The 19,718-nt window shown below is 37.8% G+C and overlaps 1 protein-coding gene across 1 annotated transcript in view; it reads right to left on the bottom strand.

The window, feature by feature from the left end:
* Window positions 1–19,251, bottom strand: part of tmtops2b (teleost multiple tissue opsin 2b) — a 61,834-nt gene extending 42,583 nt beyond the window's left edge. Inside the window, exon 1 of the mRNA XM_084421063.1 lies at window positions 18,409–19,251. Coding sequence (XP_084277189.1) covers window positions 18,409–18,778 — 370 coding nt within the window. The 5' untranslated portion in view covers window positions 18,779–19,251. The remainder of the gene's footprint in view (window positions 1–18,408) is intronic.
* Window positions 19,252–19,718: the final 467 nt, after the last annotated feature.

The raw sequence follows: 19,718 nt of genomic DNA, 5'->3' as shown, positions 1-19,718 counted from the left end.
ATTCCTCTGTGCAGGATGAGGGTGAAGAAGGTGCCAGTGTCCACCCTCCTGAAACAGACAGACTGAGCTAAAACAACCTCCTCCTGAGAAAAATAAAAATAAAAAATTGGGATTTGTTTTAAAATGAAAAATTTACACCAATACGTCAGTTCAGTCAAACATAACTTAGAATGTGACTGACTGATAGGGAACGTCTAGGTTACTATTGTAACCCTTGTACCCTTAATGAGGGAACAGAGACGTTCAAGTCCCTCCTTCAGGGAACAGGGTTTACATTAGTAACCTAGACGTTCTTCACATAAAGATATTTTATGGCTTCTGAATACTTATGCCCGGTACACATTGTACGATTTTGGGCTATTCCAGACTAAAGATGAGCAATTGTTGTGATTTCTGTGGTCGTGGCTCTTAAACGGTGGTCCAACGTCGTACAGTGAGAGGTTCAAAGATGGCCATTGTCACAGTCTTGCAATCAAAGATAGCCTGCAATACATTTCTGACAGTGTCCAATAAAAATGCAACATGAATAGTGTATTGATCAAAGCAACTTTCCTCAAGCCATGACCGTGTCCATATTCTCCTCTTTCGCTTCCTCCTCTTTTTTCAGCACACATAAAAACAAAGTGCGATTCATCTTGCTCTATTTGTTTACCACTAGTGCATGCTGATGACGTTTTATTCTTCTATACTAACTTGCATCATAGACTATGATTCAATAGGTGGCATCATTGTACAGCCAACATACATGCCGTACCCAAGTTTATTAGATCCATGTCGTACAGTGATTCCGTATTGTTATAGGATTGCCGAAATCACACAGTCTGTAGCAGGATTTACACTGCAACATGAGATGTTTGGAATACTCTTATACTGTTTTTTTTTTTTTTAGGGTATAGGGTGGGGTTAGGTGCTCCAAAATTATGAAATAATTTCTACTTTTCTATAAATCCATGCAAACAATTAAATGTGTCTTGATCTGACACAAGACAAACAACTAAAAGCAATGGAGTACCACGTTGACAAATTCACATACAAAAATGACACTAAAGGGTTATCCTGTTCGTTAAAAAGTGACAGGGAGGTGTCATGACCAAACGTTCATATTTGATTATATGGGACTGAGAATGTGATGACAAAACATGTATCCAGATCCCGACACTGAACCGAAACCAATCCAGACAGGAGTGCCAGGATCCAGGCAACCTGCCCTGAACACAACGTGGACATGAGAGCACACGCTCACACATGGACAATAGGATACATTAGTGTCAGGGTTCTGTCACCAAACTAAGAATAAGACCAACCGGAGTGACCGAATCCTGACAAGATCAGGTTTGCAGTGTAGTTGTTATTAATGAGAGCACAGAAATGACTTGTTCTGATATGAACTGACAGGAGAAAGGAAATATTTGGAAAGAGTGGAAAGAAAAAAATTGGCATGCAGTGACCCACAAAATAACAGAAGAATAAGGATGCAGCACAATGTTTGATGCCTGTCACAATTCCCTATGAACCCAGCCAATAAATTGCACAACTTTCACACACACACATTCTTGTACATCTATCTTTATGAGGACATTCATTGACACATTGCAATCTCTAGCTGCTTACCCTAACCTTACCCAGCACAACTAAGTGCCTAACCCGAACCCTTACCCTAAACCTACCCTTAACCTAATTATAACCTAAAACCAAGTCTTGACCCTCAAACAGGCCTTTAAAGGGGTCTCAGAAAGTGAGGACCAGCCAAAATGTTCTCACTTTACTCTCTTTGTCCTCACTCCAATGGTCTAAAACTCAAACTGGTCCTCACAAAGATAGTTGTACAAGTCATACACACACACACACACACACACCTTGACTGGGCACTAATGGATATCCAGTGCTGGTAGTAACTTTAAAGCAGAGCCGGCCCGAGGCATAAGCGAACTAAGCGGCTGCTTAGGGCCCCATTCGAGTTTTTTTTTTTTTTTTTTTACTCATTTTTTTTTTTACATATTAATTAACTTAAACAAGTGACATGAATGAAATAATGACTAATTCAAGACAAGAAAATTCTGATTTCATGATCAATATACCTGCCTACAACTGCTGCTGTGTCTGCCAGTGTTTGAGTCATGCGCATAACCTCGCGTGCATAGACAATTCGTGCGCAAAGTCACGGTAATGTTTAGCCATGTCACAAAAATTTGATCAATGATTGATGATTGACATTTAAATCAATGATTTATCCTTTATATTTAATAATATTCAGAACAGAACAAGAATTTAAAAAAATAACTATAAACAAGCCAAAACGAAATAATTTAAAGCGAAAGTGAAAGTAGGCCTAAGTGGCGTTGGGCTCACGTATCTCTCTCATTAGAATCAAAATGTTCAACATTCGCGATGTATTTGGATGGTAAACTATTCTTTATTATAGCCTTTGTACTTCACTCGTGTTCCAATATCGACGGAAAAAAGCATCCTCTTCACACACGCAAAAAAGTGCTTGGAAACATCACAGTGGAGCGGAGCTTACACTGAATGGTACAAATTGTATCACTGAATATTTAAACAGAGCAGTGTAATTTTTATATGTTAGGTTGACTATTTTATTACGGCTATAATGAACAGGCTGCAATGTCAAGATTACAATGCTGGAATATGTTGTATGTGTGTGTGTGTGTGTGTGTAAGGCGCGGGCGCGATCGAACAGTGGAAACAAAAACATACTCCGTCATGTTCATACAAGACATCATTCAAACTGCAAAGTGTTGCAAAACGTTGGAGGATATTTTGCAAATAATTTATTTAATGTGTTTTGTTTTTAATGTGTTTTTGTTTGTTTTCAGAAGTTTCAAAGAGTAAAAGTAAAAAGTTAAAACTTTTTATTTAAGTAGGCCTATCTATTTTTTAAGTATTTATTTTGTATTAATACATAACCTCATTGTATTAATTTATAATGTAACATTATTTTGTGACATTTGTGTCAATAATCGTCAAACAGGTGACTCCGCGTGGTGGGAGGGGGCCCCCAAATCAAATTCTGCTTAGGGCCCCCAAAAGGCTCGGGCCGGCACTGCTTTAAAGGGTAATAACTTTAAAGAGTTAGGTCACCCAAAAAGGGTTAGTTCACCCAGCTTCAGAGACTGACAAGGAAGAGCTCTCGGATTTCATCAAAAATATATTTGTGTTTCGAAGATGACCGAATGTCTTACAGGTTTGGAATGACATAGGGTGAGTAATTAATGACAGAATTTTTTTACTTTTCACAGTACCCCAGTGCCCCAGTACTTTATATTTATATATTCCGGATATATGTTATTTGTTTATTAGTTATATGTCATAAATAATAATATTTATATATTTTTTTTATTCCGGATGATTCTTTTGCATGTTAGGCTCTGATTAGGTTGTGCTGTCACAATTTAAAGAGAATACTATATACGTGTGTATTAGTGATGCGCGGGTCGTCTCATAACCCGCGGGCCCCGCGGGTAGCCCGCGGGTCGGGTTGGGGCGGGTCAAAAAATTGTCACTTTATTTGCGGGGCGGGTTGGGGCGGGTCATTAAACAAAATAAAATAAAAATCCATATGTTGCATGCAATGTCCAGCCTATATTAAATATTTGGGAATATCAATCTAATCATATTTTAGTAGTTTATTTGATAAGGCCGTAGCAATGCAACTTGCGTGATTTCCCCAAACCTTTGGCGTCACGTGACACAGCTCGCGCCAAGCAGCTCCCGCCGCCAGCCACAACAACAAAGACGGAGAAATAAAAGTGAAGATGGAAGATGAGGTGCGGGAGAAATTGAGGTCGGGATTTTACATAATTAAAAGAAAAAAAGGTGAATGATGAATTAGATGAATACAAACGCTGCTTTGTAAATATTGAAAATGTTTAAATCATTATCTTATTAATATGACCTGATTTATGGTTCATATTCAGAATCGTCTGTTATTGCCAGTTTACAGGGCGATGTTTCCAAGCACTTTCAGGCTGAAATAAAGGCTGTTTTCATTTACATTACAATGCCTAGTTTGTCTATTTAATGGTCGCGGGTGCGGGGCGGGGCGGGTTGGAAAAATAGATACAGTGGTGCGGGGCGGGCTGAGGCGGGCCAAATAATTTCATAAAAGCGGGACCCGCGGGTTGGAAAAAAAGCCGACCCGCGCATCACTAGTGTGTATATATATTCAGCCATCAAGAAAGTCTCACTTCAACCAGGTATGTTGGCAACCATGGCCATCACACTACTCATTGTTAGCATATGCATTTACACCATCAAAATTAATGATCACTTAAACAAGAGGAATTTAAACAAAATGAAAATTACAATCGTGGCTTGCTGTCAGATGATACAGACTTCTAAGGGCTTTTCATTACATATTTCACACAAAGAATATTCTTGTTGCCATTTTTTTTATCATGCTGATGCATTTATTTAGTTATTTAATTTAGTTAATATTATCATTTAACATTTAAAATTGTAAATATAGTTTAACAATCATCAACAGTTTCAATTGTGAAACATAAAACCAGTTGAATAAATGTAATAAAAAATATGAATTCAAATAAATTTACATTCTTTATTGTCACTAAAGCATATACACAAGTATCAAAGTGAAAGTCTTGGATGCAATTATGTTGTGAAAGGAAAGACCAGAATCCACAAAACGTTACCTGCATACAATACATGTATTATCAAGATATACATAACTATACAAAATGCACAATTACAAATACAGAATACATATTTAAAATTCATATACATTTTAAATGATGCAATGATCCTCTGAACAGTTCCTGTTGCAGTATAAGTAACAAAGCAGTGACTGGGTGGGTACAAGGATATAGTCCACCCAAAAAATTTGAATTCTCTCATCATTTACTCACCTTCATGCCATCCCAGATGTATAAGACTTTTTCTTCACATGAACAAACAGATTTTGAAGGAAATAATCCATCTCTGTGAGTCCATATAATACAAGTGGATTGTAACCCATGTACGTATGACAGTTGGTCGGAAGTGATTTTTAATAGTTAAAACAGTTTACATTATTAGTATTTATTTTATCTAGCCTATTGTTTCACTTCAGAAAGCATTGATTCATCCACTGAGGTCGCATGGACATCACGGTCACTATGTGTGGTTTATATAGGACTCGCAGAGATGGATTACTTTCCTTATAATCTTAATTCATGTTTATCTGTAGAAAGTAAGTCAAATGCATCTGGGACAGCATGAGGGTGAGTAAAATAAGTGAGAATTTTTATTTTTGGGTGAACTAGCCCCTTAACATTCATATGCTGCTGGTATGCTAATCCAAGATCAGCATAGACTAGAATAAAGTGCCGCAGTTATGTGATACAGAAAAAGATACTAGATGTAATAAAAAATTCAGCTCTCACAATGAGCTGAATAACATCGTATCTATAATGTATAAGATAATTACAAAAAACATTCCACTCCAAAACATCCTGTAAAATCCATACTTGCCAAGTCAGTGCATGAAATCCATTCTGTAGGATCATCTTGTTCATTAACATTGTCAGGGTCTGAATCGGGCTCGAATTGGTTTGAAATTGACGCCATCCGCAATATTTACACTAGAGAAGAACTCGCAGTTATGGAGGTGCGCGCCATCACAACACACTGGGCCAGCTAACCAATCACAGCACATTTCGTATTTCAGAAGGAGGGGCTTCGACGGAATCGGAGTGTTCGAGCCAGACTGAGGAGACAGGTGCTGTAATAATGTAAAATATATGAAAAATAATCAAGCATGAAAACATATTCTAGTACACCCCAAAAACAAAATCAAGGGCATAATTGGACCCCTTTAAGAAGGTTGATGTGGAACTTTAAAATTAATGAGGGGCAGGGTGTTAAATGACGTGTTAAATAATGCGTTGTCTCAGGGGTTCCCTGGTACACCAGAAGTGTGAATGGCCTTCCTGCACTACATGAAAAAGTTTTCTGACATTGTTAATGCCCATAATGGACGACACCTGGGAGAACTTCTTCAGGCAACATGGGCTTTGGAAAAGTGCATAAGCCTTTTCTCTTCCACACTCCAGCGGCCAAGTTTTCAAGATTCAAAACACATTTAAAGTAAAATGCCACCCTTGAGTATTAAGCTTTCACATGAGAAGTAAAAGTCATCCAGGCTTTATATCTATATATTTTACGAAAATAATTGAAATGGCATAAAAATATTAATAATGGATATGCGGCTTTTTAAAAGACTGGAAGCATGTTCAATAACAGCAAGGATGTCTTGTCTCATGATTGTCATTTCTGTGGCCCATTTTGATTTTTTTTAGCAATTTAGCAGTGTCAGGTGTGGTAAGTTAAATTAAATTCAATTCAATATTTTGTATCAGTTTTGTTTCCTTTAATATCAAAATGTATCCAGTAAAATCATACTACTAAAAAATTATATTTTAATAAAACATTATATATCCTTATAGCTTATTTCAGAGTGCATTTGTTTGGTTAATTTTATGTTAAAAACAATAATAAGAAAAAACATATTTGTTCTAATGATGTTCAGATATTTTTAATTCTAAAACAAGTTGTTATTTGTGTAAACAGTTGTGAACAGATGGGACAATAATGCTTGGATATGATCTAAACATTGTCTTGCAGTGTAAAAGCACCCTAATAGACCTGCTGTTGTGTACATGAACATGAATCAAATATATCATGAAATAAATCAAATACAAGATCAGACACACAATGATAAATACGATAAATAATCGTGGGAGTCATGTGAACTCATATCAAACAAAGACCCAAGCAGGCTCTAAGAATTCTGGTCTCCCTCAGACCATAATTAAAAATGTATTACACACAAATCTACCCACTCTTATTATGCAAATAAGCTGTATAGCGAGGAACAAAGAAACCTTTTCCTGCTCAAAATTACAGATTTGCATTGGTCAAGCCACGCTCGAGAGGTGTGTGACCTCGGTAGAATTCAAAGGACATTATCTCAATCAGTCCAGAATTAAAGTAAGAGGAGTAAACAGGAAGAACCCTCAACACCGCAGGACTTCGTCCAGGAGCTGGCGCTTCTGTACCGGCAAGGCCTTCATTTAACCCCGGAAGAATCCGACACAACTTTCAACACTACCTTCTTCAACCGAGCATCGCCAGCTCAAGTAAAAAACATTCATAGACTTATCTGCATCCAGAAGTTCATTACACTACTAAGGGTTAGTTACCAAGGTGCTTTAAATTAGGAAACATATGGTTTTACTCAGGTAATGACTTGCTCTTTCACTTTCATTATTACTTTTCAATGTTTCTTTTCCCGTTTCATTAATCCACTTTGCATTTTTTACACACTTTGTGTGTGTGTGTGTGTGTGTGTGTGTGTGTGTGTGTGTGTGTGTGTGTGTGTGTGTGTGTGTGTGTGTGTCTATTCCGGTGGGGACTTCAACTTGGATGCACACTGACGCATGGGAAACAAGCTTATAAATCATACTGAATTTTTAAATGTAAAAATGCAGAAAGTTTTCTATGATGGGTAGGTTTAGGGGTAGGGTTAGTGTAAGGGGATAGAATATACAGTATAAAAACCATTACATTACCATTAGTCCCCACAAAGATAGCAGACTAGATCTTGCTGCATGCTATAATGCATTAGTACTGTAAGAAAGTTTTCTTTCAGTGGTCAGATTGATTATATAACTAAATAAACTAAATACATATGTTTTATAACTAAATAAAAATTATATTTCACTTTTCGAGGATACCATTACAGTTCAACTGGTTCAATATTGTTAGGGGTAGGGATAGGTGTAGAGGAGGGCTTTAGGGATAGAGACAAGAATGTCCTAATAAGGCAGCATCAATTTATGATTTTAATAAATATAATCATATATACTGAAAATGTCTGTGAAAAATTCACTTAGTGTAAAAGGCATCTATTGCACTTTGTGCAAATAGCCTCTGCCAAAATGAAAACATCAGCAGTTATAAGGCTATACACTCATTAAAAACTCAAACCCAATGATTAAGTGTAACGGGTACGTGAAGATAGGAAGACGTAGATACAGAAGTTGAAAGATTCAAACGGGTAACTTTACTTATAATAATCCAACAGGTAGCAATCCATACAAAGAACACAAACACACACCATAGTGTTAACAATACCAGACAAAGAGTGCAGGATAAGGTGACCTATACACAAAGTCAAACAAGATGATAAAACCAACACAGCTCACACGAATGAACTGAGAATAACGGTAACCAAGGACACTGATGAGTGACGTTAATCAGAACAAAGACACTTGACAAATGAAAACAAACTGAAAGTCCATGAAAACTAAACTGAACAGAATGGTGACATGAAGGTTATAATAATGAAGAGGTGTTTTGAGTCTGTGTTCAGATTTTTCTCCATGGCTGACCATGTGTGAGTGTAAATAGAGACATTAATGAGTCTGATGACTCTTCTGGCATTCAGTACTCATTCTTCAGCACCTCTAGTATCTACTAGCAGACCCTTGGTTCTGAATGACTCGAGAGTAGCACAAATGTACAGGCTCAGACATTAAAAACAAAGATAGAGACGGGTTAGAATTAGAAAGGAGAAGAAAAATGAAGATGAAGAAATTAAAGAACAGGAAGAGATTCATTGAATTAAATAAAATGAAGCACATGAGAGAGGACTAGCAAACTTCATCTTTTTTACGCATCTCTTCCCTTCTCACACACATTACGTCATTGCACAACACTTCAAAATAGTAGTCCCAACACAATTCTTCTTATGAACACAAAATATAGTATTGGGTTGGTCATAAAATCTCAACATGCTGGTCCCCATGAGACGACTTGCTGCAATAAAATAAAGCATCTTTTGTTGATTTTGAAATGACTGGAGTCTTTCATGTGAGTGTACATTTAAAGCAAGAGGGGACGTGTGTGCAGGAGATTCAATTATTTAATACATATATGCAAATGTGACAAATGTGACACATCACAGAGAAAGCGTGCGCATAAATACACAGCCAGAGTGCTGTTGAGAGGTGTCAGCTTGACTACTCGCGTTCTACTTTCAAAGTAACATTTATATAGACTTTAAAATAGTTGGTTCTGGTTCTTAAATACCGAGCAGTGTTCCATAAGAGTTAATGTAAGAGTCCAACAGCACTGGGAATTTTCACTTTCTGTATCACTCTGCTCGTCTGTGTTTGTTCCATACAGAGTGTGTGTGCATTGGTGTTGATTTTCTAGTAGATCTTTCTGCATCATTACACTACTAGGTGGTGACAAGTGACTGTCTTTATGAGTGAATCATTTAAATCATTCTCAACCAGTTTGTTCTAAACGCTGATTTATTCAGGAACCAATGGCAGGCTGTTTTCAAAATCACATACTGAGTAATTTTGAATACTTTGTGACCGGTAAAAAGTGCCTTCTATTTATTTTCAATGTGTGTACTATGAATGAAATCCAGGCGCACTATATTTGTCATGTTGTCATTTCATTGTGACTTTCACCATTAGATGCGTCACTTTATTGCCATTCACAACTCCTCTCCCATGGTTTGTTTATTTGTCAGTCAGTCAAAAAAGCACTGTCACCTCTGACACCACAGCGCTCATTCAGACAGACAGTGATTGCCATGGCAAATATATTCGCTTGCTTTGACAGATCTGTGATTTACGGTAACAATGGCGCCACCGGAAATGTTTCAGAACCAGACATGCAAAGTGGCATTCCAATTGCGCATGATTTACGTCCTTTAAATGGTCTATATAGTAGGGAAGTATACATATTCTGATGCAGGGACTGTCTTAATGAATGATTCACTGAATCCTTTATTCAACTGAGTCATTCAGGAACAAAACACCACTAATGTGTGTTGCAACGGTTTTGCTGTGGCTATATGTTTGAAACTATTTCTGTTGGAAAAAGCAAAAAAGGAACTGGCAAAATTTAGCCTGACGTCGTCATACTCAGATTCTAGTCAGAATGTGAGTCTGATACTGCTCCGTTGGGCTGTGATTATGGGGCGTGTTTCAAACGAACCAGGAAGGAAAATGCCTCTGCACTCAATTAGATAGACCTACAACCAATCAGAGCAACGGAGTAAGTGACGTATGTTTTTCATTCATGTTTCCGATCGACAAATGCCTTGATCGCGGTTCTCTGTTCCTCTTTTAAAATTAATGCGCTGTCGATATCTTCTATAACAGACGCAATGGCGGAATCTACACATAATGTTTTATAAACAAAGTTCGGGAGGAGCACGTTCACATAATCAATCCAATCAACTTGTCATCAAACAATTACCGTCTACACTATCTGCAATGAGAGGAAGCATATATATATATTCACTCTGTCAACTCACCAAACATTCCTTGACAGTTTCCAGCATCCCTCCACTCACTCTCGGCTTGTTCTTCCACAGCCAGGAATACGGGGGGAGTAGCCTACTTTGGGTTCGGGCCGAATACCGATCCCGGAGTCTCTCCTCGGACAGCACGCCAAATATGCAATTATTCTAAATGACATATTTGTATGTTTGAACTCGTGAAATCTCAATTCTCCAGCGGCAGTCATCTTTGTTGTAAAGTAAACAAATTCAACCCAAGCGCTCTTTGATGACGTGGATGATTACTGTTGCTCATCTGTCCATCATCGTATAAAGCCCGCCCTAACAATTTGATTGGTCCGAACAATTTTTGTTCGGGCATAATAGCTCCTCAACGGATCGAGTCCAGACCGAACTTCCCGACCTAAAAATGTTGTGGGCGGGGCTAAGTTCGGCTGGCATCAGTGGTGTAGTGGTAAAAAAAAGAGGTGGGTAAACTATAAATTCTGGTGGACCACGATGTGGTCACCCGGAAAGGTGGGCCACTGCCTACCGGTGTATGTGTATCCTGATGACATCGCTATAGGCTATCATTTGATGGTACTACCAAGAGTATTACTGGTTGTTCCCTCATCATAGGTCACACAATCACTATTCAATTCATACATTAATCTAAGTTCTTGTTAAAGAGACTCAAAAAGGAATAATATGGTTGAAATCTATAAAGTTTACTAAATCACAAAAATATTTAAGAGAGATAGAGAGGGAGGCTTATATCCAGGGCTTCCAATGCAATGCACTTGTACATAATGATTAGGGATTTGGGATTATTTTCACAGTCGATTAATCTGTTGAATATTTCATCGATTAATTGATTAGTTGTTTGGTCTATCAGAAAAATGTGGATCAGTGTTTCCCTGTAAAAGGGAAAAGTCTTTAACCTGGTGCAGGCTTGATTCCCTCTGAATCTCTTGTACAGTTGGGTTTTGCTCCCTACATTAAACCAGCTGCCTGTAATGAATAAAAAAAATATATATATATATATATTTTGCATCGTTTTAATGATTTCCTGTTGCGGCTGCGATCAAGTTTCATTCTCGCGCAGCTTGTTTAGTAACTTCACGAGCGTGTTTTCTGCTACGTGTGTGCGCCGTTCTCTTTGTTCCGTGTGTGTGTGTGTGTGTGTGTGTGTGTGTGTGTGTGTGTGTGTGTGTGTGTGTGTGTCGGCGCGCTGCGCTCTCTGCTCAATGTTCTGCTCCGTGTTTGCGCTGCGCGTTCTGCTCTGTCCTTAACGGCACAAATGCTCGAATCATGTACCGATCGGCGATCACGCCCTGGAAAAGCAAAGTCCGCTCAAATAACGTGAAATTTAGAGGTGGATAAACGCAATGTAGAGGTGGATAAACGCACTTTGGAGGTGGGCAAACGCTATTTACGAATTTTGGGAGGTGCGTAAACGGCGTTTACGTGCGTTTAGCCTCCACTACATCCCTGGCTGGCATCCAGGCTAGGCAAAATTGTGTCTAAAATGTAAATTGCTCAATATTAACACTATTGGACATGCTGCGTATACTTCAGTGCTTCTTGGAAATAACACAAGCGATCCTTGCTCAAATTTGGACACATCTTTTATGGTGCTTTCACACTGGCAGTTAAGTTCGAAACAGGGTGCAGACCAACACACGGGGGCCACCAGGAACAATCCCGCTCGGACTCGAACCGCGGCAAACGAGCCCAGTGTGAAAGCCCCCTTAAATAGCAGTGATAGAATTTGTAGCATAAGAAAGTAGTTGCACAGACAAGAGAGTCTTACAACTTATTTGTTGAAATTGCTATTATATTGCTTTAAACTGCAACTTTTTCTACAGCAAAAAGCAAAAGTTGCCATCTACAAAAAAAAGTTAATTAAACTTTATTCATATGTTAATCCCGAGCAAAAGCAGGAAATTAAATCTAAAGCCACGTGGACAAAAACCTGCTACAAAAATATTAGGCGTCATTATAGGCATTAAAGCTGGTGCCAAAACACAGGTCCAAATCAGAGGTCAGTGCTTCTGACCAGTGAAATTGGCTTGGGTGTTTTCTCTTCCATTGAACTAATGGTTGAGCATGCTCAGCACAACAAAGACAGAAAATGTGAGGAAAATTTTGCTGTAAAATACTAAAATTAGACATGCCGCAAGGTACCTCTGCATTTTAGCTTGAGAAGTGTAAAATTCAGGCTGACAAAAGAGAAACTCTTAGATAGAGGATGACTGAAACTGAAATGAATTGCTGTCTGATTTATATATTCCACCTGCTTCTACACAGCTCCAGTGAGATAACATGGCCTTTTACAGCAGGTCATTCATGTTTTGAAAATGTTCATGCCTGTGTATATGCATCCAGACACTTGTGTGTTTGAAGTCGTAAACTGAAGCCTTCAAGCATGAATTTTTTTATATATTTTTTTTTTATATTCTTATCACAAACCTTGCAATAGAAAACATTCCTATTGTGTTACATTAAAATGCATGCAACACATTTCATATATAGCATACATTTCAGATGGGAATCTCTTCCTCAAAATGAGATCTTTGACGTAGCCAAAGCTGCAGCCTGAATCTACTAAGAAAGCATAACCCACTGTGACAAAGCACAGCATCTTGCCATTTGAATAATTGTGATAACCTCTGTGCTTCACAGCTGAATAAACAAGTAGGCTACCCAGTGCTAGAAAACTGTCAAAGCTTGCTGTAAAAGTAAGCAAGCGAAGACGAATAGATAAGGCAACAGCCTTTAATTCAATAAATATAAATAAAACAGGTAGGAGAATCTCAGGAAACACAGCAAACATCGACAAGTCTGGAAACAGAACTGAACAAAACAGGGAGTCTATATACACGGACTATGAGACAATTAATTGAACGACAGGTGAACAGAATGATGAATCATGTAGACAAACTATCACACACTTGGAAACTTGGTCACATAGGAAAACAGGAACAGGGAAACCAGAACTAAAACCAAATGAAACTAAGGGTACGTTTACACGACAACGATATGCTTAAAACTGAGACGTTTTTTCTTTAAGTTTTCCGCGTGTACAGACACTAAAACATTGACAAAACGATCACCATTCAGAAGGATCTGCCAAAATGTGTATTGTAGATCTGTATTCTGCTTCCAGACCATTAGATGGCGATGAAACACTATAGACTGAACACGTAATACTCATGTGCATTACGTCATCGTCTTCACAGATTCGCGTTTTTGTTGTATACACGGAGACCGTTTTCAAAAACGTCCACTTTGAAATCCATTTTCAAAAGTTTGCGTTTTCGTGTAAATGAACGGCCAAAACGCATAAAAGGTTTTACGTTTTTAGTCGCAAACGGTGTCGTATAAACAGCCCCTAAGCCAAAACAGAACATATGTGACAAAAACACTAAAGCACAAAACAATATCTAATCAATATTCATGCGTGCACTGGTGAAAAAAATAAAATAAAATGCTAAGTATACTTGCAGCCAGACTAATTATCAGTATACTTCAAGTGTGTTAATGATTGTTAACTTGAAGTGTGCTATTTTGAAACAACTAATTTTGTACCAAGTATAATTCAATTGTAGTAAAGCATAACTTTAAGTGTATTTAGTGTACTTGTGTTTACTAAATTGGACCAACTTCAAGTATACTTAGTATACTTTAAGTATATGCCTGTGTAGGGACTAATTACATGCTTGATTAGTGATATTAAAGTGTACTTTATTTGTGTTAGAAGTACAATACAAATTCATTACGAGTGTCTTCGAAACAAAAATAATAATAATATATATATAAAAAATATTTTTTTTTAAATATAACGTTTACACCTTTTTTAGGATAGGACTATCTAGAGAGAGAGAGAGAGAGAGAGAGAGAGAGAGAGAGAGAGGGGCTCAGGAAAGGTCCACGAGCCGGGACGCCAACTCGGGTCTCCCGAAGCACAAGCACATGTCGGCGCACTTGCCCACGAGGCTATCGTCGTTTGATATATTTGAGTAAAAAGTATAGGCTCAAATTGCATACTTTGTCTTCAATAACAAATGTACATTATTAGACAATAAAACTTAGCTATACTTTGTACGAAATACTATTGTATACTATAATGTATTTTGAAAGTATACTTTAAATACATTGTTACAATGATCATTTCCAGCACACAGTTAAAATATACCTAAAATATATTTTTTAATAAAGTGCAAATAAATACACTTTTAAAAAATAAACTGAATTTTCACTTCAAGTATATTTTTCTAAAATATATTTTTAGAAAATATACTAAAGTACAATTATTTTAAAGTGGGTTAAAAGTTGTATTGTGAAAATAGGTAAAAGCATGATGTTAGATTTTTGTTAGTATATTTACAATGTAGGCTACTATTGAAAAAGGGAATATATTTCAAATACTATAAACTATATACCTTTTTTTCACTAGCGTGTCTATATTAAAAATTGGTAAACTGTTTCCTAAACACAATTAACCTTGGGGAAATTAACTGTTGCGATAAATGTGAAGAAAAACATGACTCATCTAAAAGCACAGCTCATGTATGTGTCTGGCATATATGATCTCTTTCACTATAGCGCAAACATCAATGAAAGTTTCTTCCATACAACGGTTCTCCTCTTCATGTTACAAACCCACACACATAGTGCAGTGAAGGTTGTGCCATTTGCCTGTCTTGAGGTGATTAGTTTTGTATAGCAGATCACCCAGTAGTATTTAGATAATCAAAAAATGCAGTATGTCCTGCTTTTTTCACCTCTATATAGCTACAATGTCAAAACATCAGAATCCATCGTAAGAATCCAGAGCCTTCAAGCCAAATAAGATCATTACGCAGCACATGCAAATGGATACGTTTAGATAATGTAGCTATTATGGTCTCCGGCTTGTGGTAGAAGCCTCACACAGCTTGTCTTTTTCTCTAACATTATGAACCTTGCAACTATTTTTCTTTTTTCTTTTCTATTTTGCTGCCAGTCCAGTTTTTCCCTTGAGGCTTTCTTGACATAATTTAGCTAACATCCTTCCTGACTGATAATCCCCAGTACATTTCCATTACTGTAATGTAGATGCAAATAGATTCATTCTCTTTTGAGAGAGACTTTTATCCAAAGCAACTTGCCCTGCATTCAAACTACACATTTGATCAGTTCATGTATTCGCTTATAGACTCATGCCCTATAATCACCATGCTTTACTTATTGAGCTACAGGAATACAGAATAGTTAGAAAATCAATTGATAAAACAATAAAACAAATTGCCTATGCCCTACCTTTAATTGAACCCTGCTTGCTGTCAAGATGAGCCTTTATGCAAAATGTAAATATTTAAATGAATGTCCAACATTTACTGATAATGATATAACTATAAAATGTACAGTGTGATTAATCGATAATGAAATCTATAGGTGATTAATTTCATTATTGATTATTATCGGTTTTATCGATTAGTTGTTGCAGCCTTGTCTGTGAAGTTTGGAGTGATATTTGCATGTGATGTGATGATGTTTTGAGGTTTTAGATTCTTTCAGTCTGAAAATGAATGACAGCAGACCATATCCATGAAAGTGGGTTTATCACATTCACCCTCACTCTCATGTCACTCCAAACCCGTAAGACTTTTGTTCACCTTCGGAACACAAATGAAGATCTTTTTGATGAAATCTGAGAGCTTTCAGTCCCTTCATTGACAGCTCTACGCAACTAACACTTTGTCGCTTCAAAAAGTTCATAAAGAGATTGTAAAACTAATCCAGATGTATTGAGCGGTTTAGTTTAAATTTTCTGACTTGATTGCTTTATATGATAAACAGATTTAATTTAAGCTTTTATTCACATATAACATTCTTCAACGCACACATCAGTTATGGTAAACGGAAGCTCATGAGAATTAGGGCTGCCCCCTATAGTCGACTAAACTTTAGTCAATTAGAAAAGGCTTAGTCGACCAAAATTTTATTAGTCAGTAAGTTGCAGGGGGAAAAAAAACTCATGGTGAAGTCACGCAGTCTGTGAGGAAGAGATCAGTAATGGCTGTCCTTGTGGTAATTACAGTATGTTAGGCAGGAAATCCAAATGTTTGCCTATCATCAAAGTCCTTTTAGGCAAGTCGTGCCACTCGGCCGCCATCTTGGCAACGCCTCCAGGCAGCTATTTTGGACTAACAAGACCAGGCTCCTATCTAAATGAATGGGCAGAGAGTCAGAACTGCACTTTCACTGGTCACCGGGACATAAAAACTGCATGTATAGAAACAGCAGTAAAATATGATAAAAATCGCTGAAAAAGTTTGATGACTTTGCCCCAAAATAAGGTTTAAAACGCCTTTTTCCCCACAGGTTATACTTTCACTACGCATGCGCAAGAGTTTACGACACCAACTTAATTTACGTCTCTATCCAGAATGCCGGTGTTGTGCAATATCAGAGACAATTTATATGGCAATATTCAATGTCAATATTGTTCTCCATTATTTAAATATAAGCAGGTTTGCACTTTATCAGTAATAACAATGTATTGTATAGATCAGTTCATTCATTAAAATGAATCGGTTCAAAGGAGTCATTAGTTCGCGAATTGGACGTGTCATATGGTTGTGTGATTATCCCAGCAGTTAGGACATGGACATCCCACAAGGTTAGTGTCAACACAGAAAACATAACATCACTGGACAGGTTTTTTTGTTTATTTAGAGAGTAATTTTATGTCAGCTGAATGTGCGGAACGCATTTCAGAGAAGATCAGGCAACGTATTTTAGCACAATTCACACCCAGCGGTAATTCAGGGGAAAAAAAAAATCTCTGAATGCTCCAACATGAAACTTTGGTCTTCCGACCTTTTACCATCATGTCGTTTTATTTTGATTAATATGCGTGCGGGAGAGAGAGCAAGACAGCGCTTAATTTGGAGACGGTGAAGTCTTGTTTACACTTTCGCCTGGCTCCGAAGAGAGAGAGCGACCGGGGCTCTCTCTCTCTGCTTGTTCTTTCAGTTAAATATGCGCCCTGTCACAAGCGCAGCAGTTCATCTACATTACTCACCGATCAAATAAGACATATTTTGTGTCTTTTAGTTAGAATGTAAGGTAAATATTTGTGGTCGATATAAAATGCTTTAACTACCTTGGTAGCTGTCGCAAAACCTTAACTGTGCGCATGCGTCAGTGGAACCAGACGATAGGCTTAAATGTTTCCCGGCTTGACTGTTAAAAGCAGATGATTGGCTTTCCAGCGGGAGGGGCGGGACATGTGCATACAACTGCCATCTTTGCCGTTACGGGTTTTCCTTATATTGTATTGAGGAAGTGTCTCTTATATAAATTGTCTCTGCTATCATCTATTGACCTCAAATAAGGCTTTGAGCTTCCGCAAGAACCAGGTTCATTCTTGTGTTATGCAGCACATTTGAGCTTCCGCAAGAACCAATGAGGTTCATTCTCGGGTGTTACGCAGCACGTTTGAGCTTCTGCAAGAACCAATGAGGTTCATTCTCGGGTGTTACGAGGCACGTTTGAACTTCTGAAAGAACCAATGAGGTTCATTTTTGTTTGTGTTATGCAGCACGTTTGAGCTTCTGCAAGAACCAATGAGGTTCATTCTCGTGTTATGCAACACAGTTTGAGCTTCTGCAAGAACCAATGAGGTTCATTGTTTTGTGCATGTTTGAGCTTCCAAGAACAAAACACCTTTTTTTCAATAAACCCACGTCAAAAAAAAAAAAGAAGCTGTACAGCAAGTTGCATTGAAATGTTAAGTTTAAATTGGCCCCTGCCAAATGCATAACAAATGTGATTTCAAACATTTAGCATTGAATTAACTGATAGTTGACAAATGGAAAGATTAGTTGTGTTCTGGTGATTAAATCGAATGTTCTCAGTAGCCTATGTGGCAATAATTTTGTTTAAAATCAAACATAAACAGCCAGTCTGATAAAAGCACAAAAAACTACAGTTTTACATTGATATTATAGGTGTATAGATAGGCTATGTGAAAATGTAGGCTACAATTTCGAAATGGAGCTGTTTTTTTTTTGTTTGTTTTTTGTTTTTTTTGTACGTACCGAAGCAGGAGTTGATGAAGCCGTACCACATGCAGCCGTGCCGTCCGAGCAGCCACCGTCCCCGCACACTGGACGCGAAGCTCAGGGTCGTCCCGAACATACACACCAGCATGTCACTGACGCTTATGTTAAGAAGCAGCATGTTCACCGGCGTCCGGAGCATCTTGAACTTACAGAAGAGGACTAATACAATAAAGTTGTTGAAAAAGCCAAAAGTCATTATGAATCCGAGGAACACGGACAGGGCGATGAAGCCCGCGCGAGAGAGCGTCTCCACCGGCGAGTCTCTCCAGTCCTCGTCCAGGGGAGTTAACCGGTCTTCCTCGCTCATGTTAAAGCTGTAGTTTAAATCAGCCTGCTCAGAAAACATTCTTAGGAATAGTTATTTTGAGGCAGCGCTGGATTTTTTTTTTATTTTTTATCTATCCGTTATTCTCCTTCACTGAACACCTCAGCATACTCCGGCGCATCAGCATCATGATTCAATTAGAAATGATGATGATGATGATAATTCTCATTGACAGTGCGCTTCACCTTTGATGGACTTTTGAATATGACAGCGCTTCGCTTGAATCTAAAGAGACACGCAAACTGACTAAGTACTAAATAGCTGTCTTCTCATTAAGGTGCAGTATGACATAATCTATATCTGCCTGATTAAACGATTATTGTTTTGTTTTTTTACGAGGTCGGAGAGCGCGCACGTGTCGCAACAACCTACTGTGGTGAATTAATGTTGACCTTTTGATGTCCGTTAATGCGCTACTTCGTTTGTCTACACATTGCATCCTAGAAGCAAAGCGTCCCCTTCTCAGTCCCAGCTGTCGTTCAGCATTCCAGCTGAGTGCGCGAGCTTTGCTGGACGCGCAACAGGCGTGTAATATAAAGGCATTTTGACGTCACGAGAACTGACTAACACACCAACCTACTTGAACAACTACATTCTGTGCTATATACCTTAAAATATTAGCTACTGATAATCACCATAATGATGGTAAAAACAGAAGTGAAGTTCATTAAACTCATTCCATGAACAATTAATAAACATCGATGTGCACAATATCAGCACCATGAGTGCAGGTAAAATCGAATTAACGCTGCCTTTAAACAATGATAAAGTAGCTACGAATATAACAAGAAACAACTTAATGTACGTAACTAATATAAAAATAAATAGGCTACAATATCAAATCCCTATAGTATTCACATATTTCATCCCCCAGAGAGCTCACATTGTCAGGGATGAGAATCAGTTTAAATGGCTATGGCTGTCTGGGGACTAAAGCCTTTTGCAGAGATTACTGCCAGAT

The sequence above is a fragment of the Rutilus rutilus genome, assembly GCF_951802725.1.
Source record: "Rutilus rutilus genome assembly, chromosome: 10".
NCBI lineage: Eukaryota > Metazoa > Chordata > Actinopteri > Cypriniformes > Leuciscidae > Rutilus > Rutilus rutilus.
This window is presented reverse-complemented; position numbering and strand designations above follow the sequence as displayed.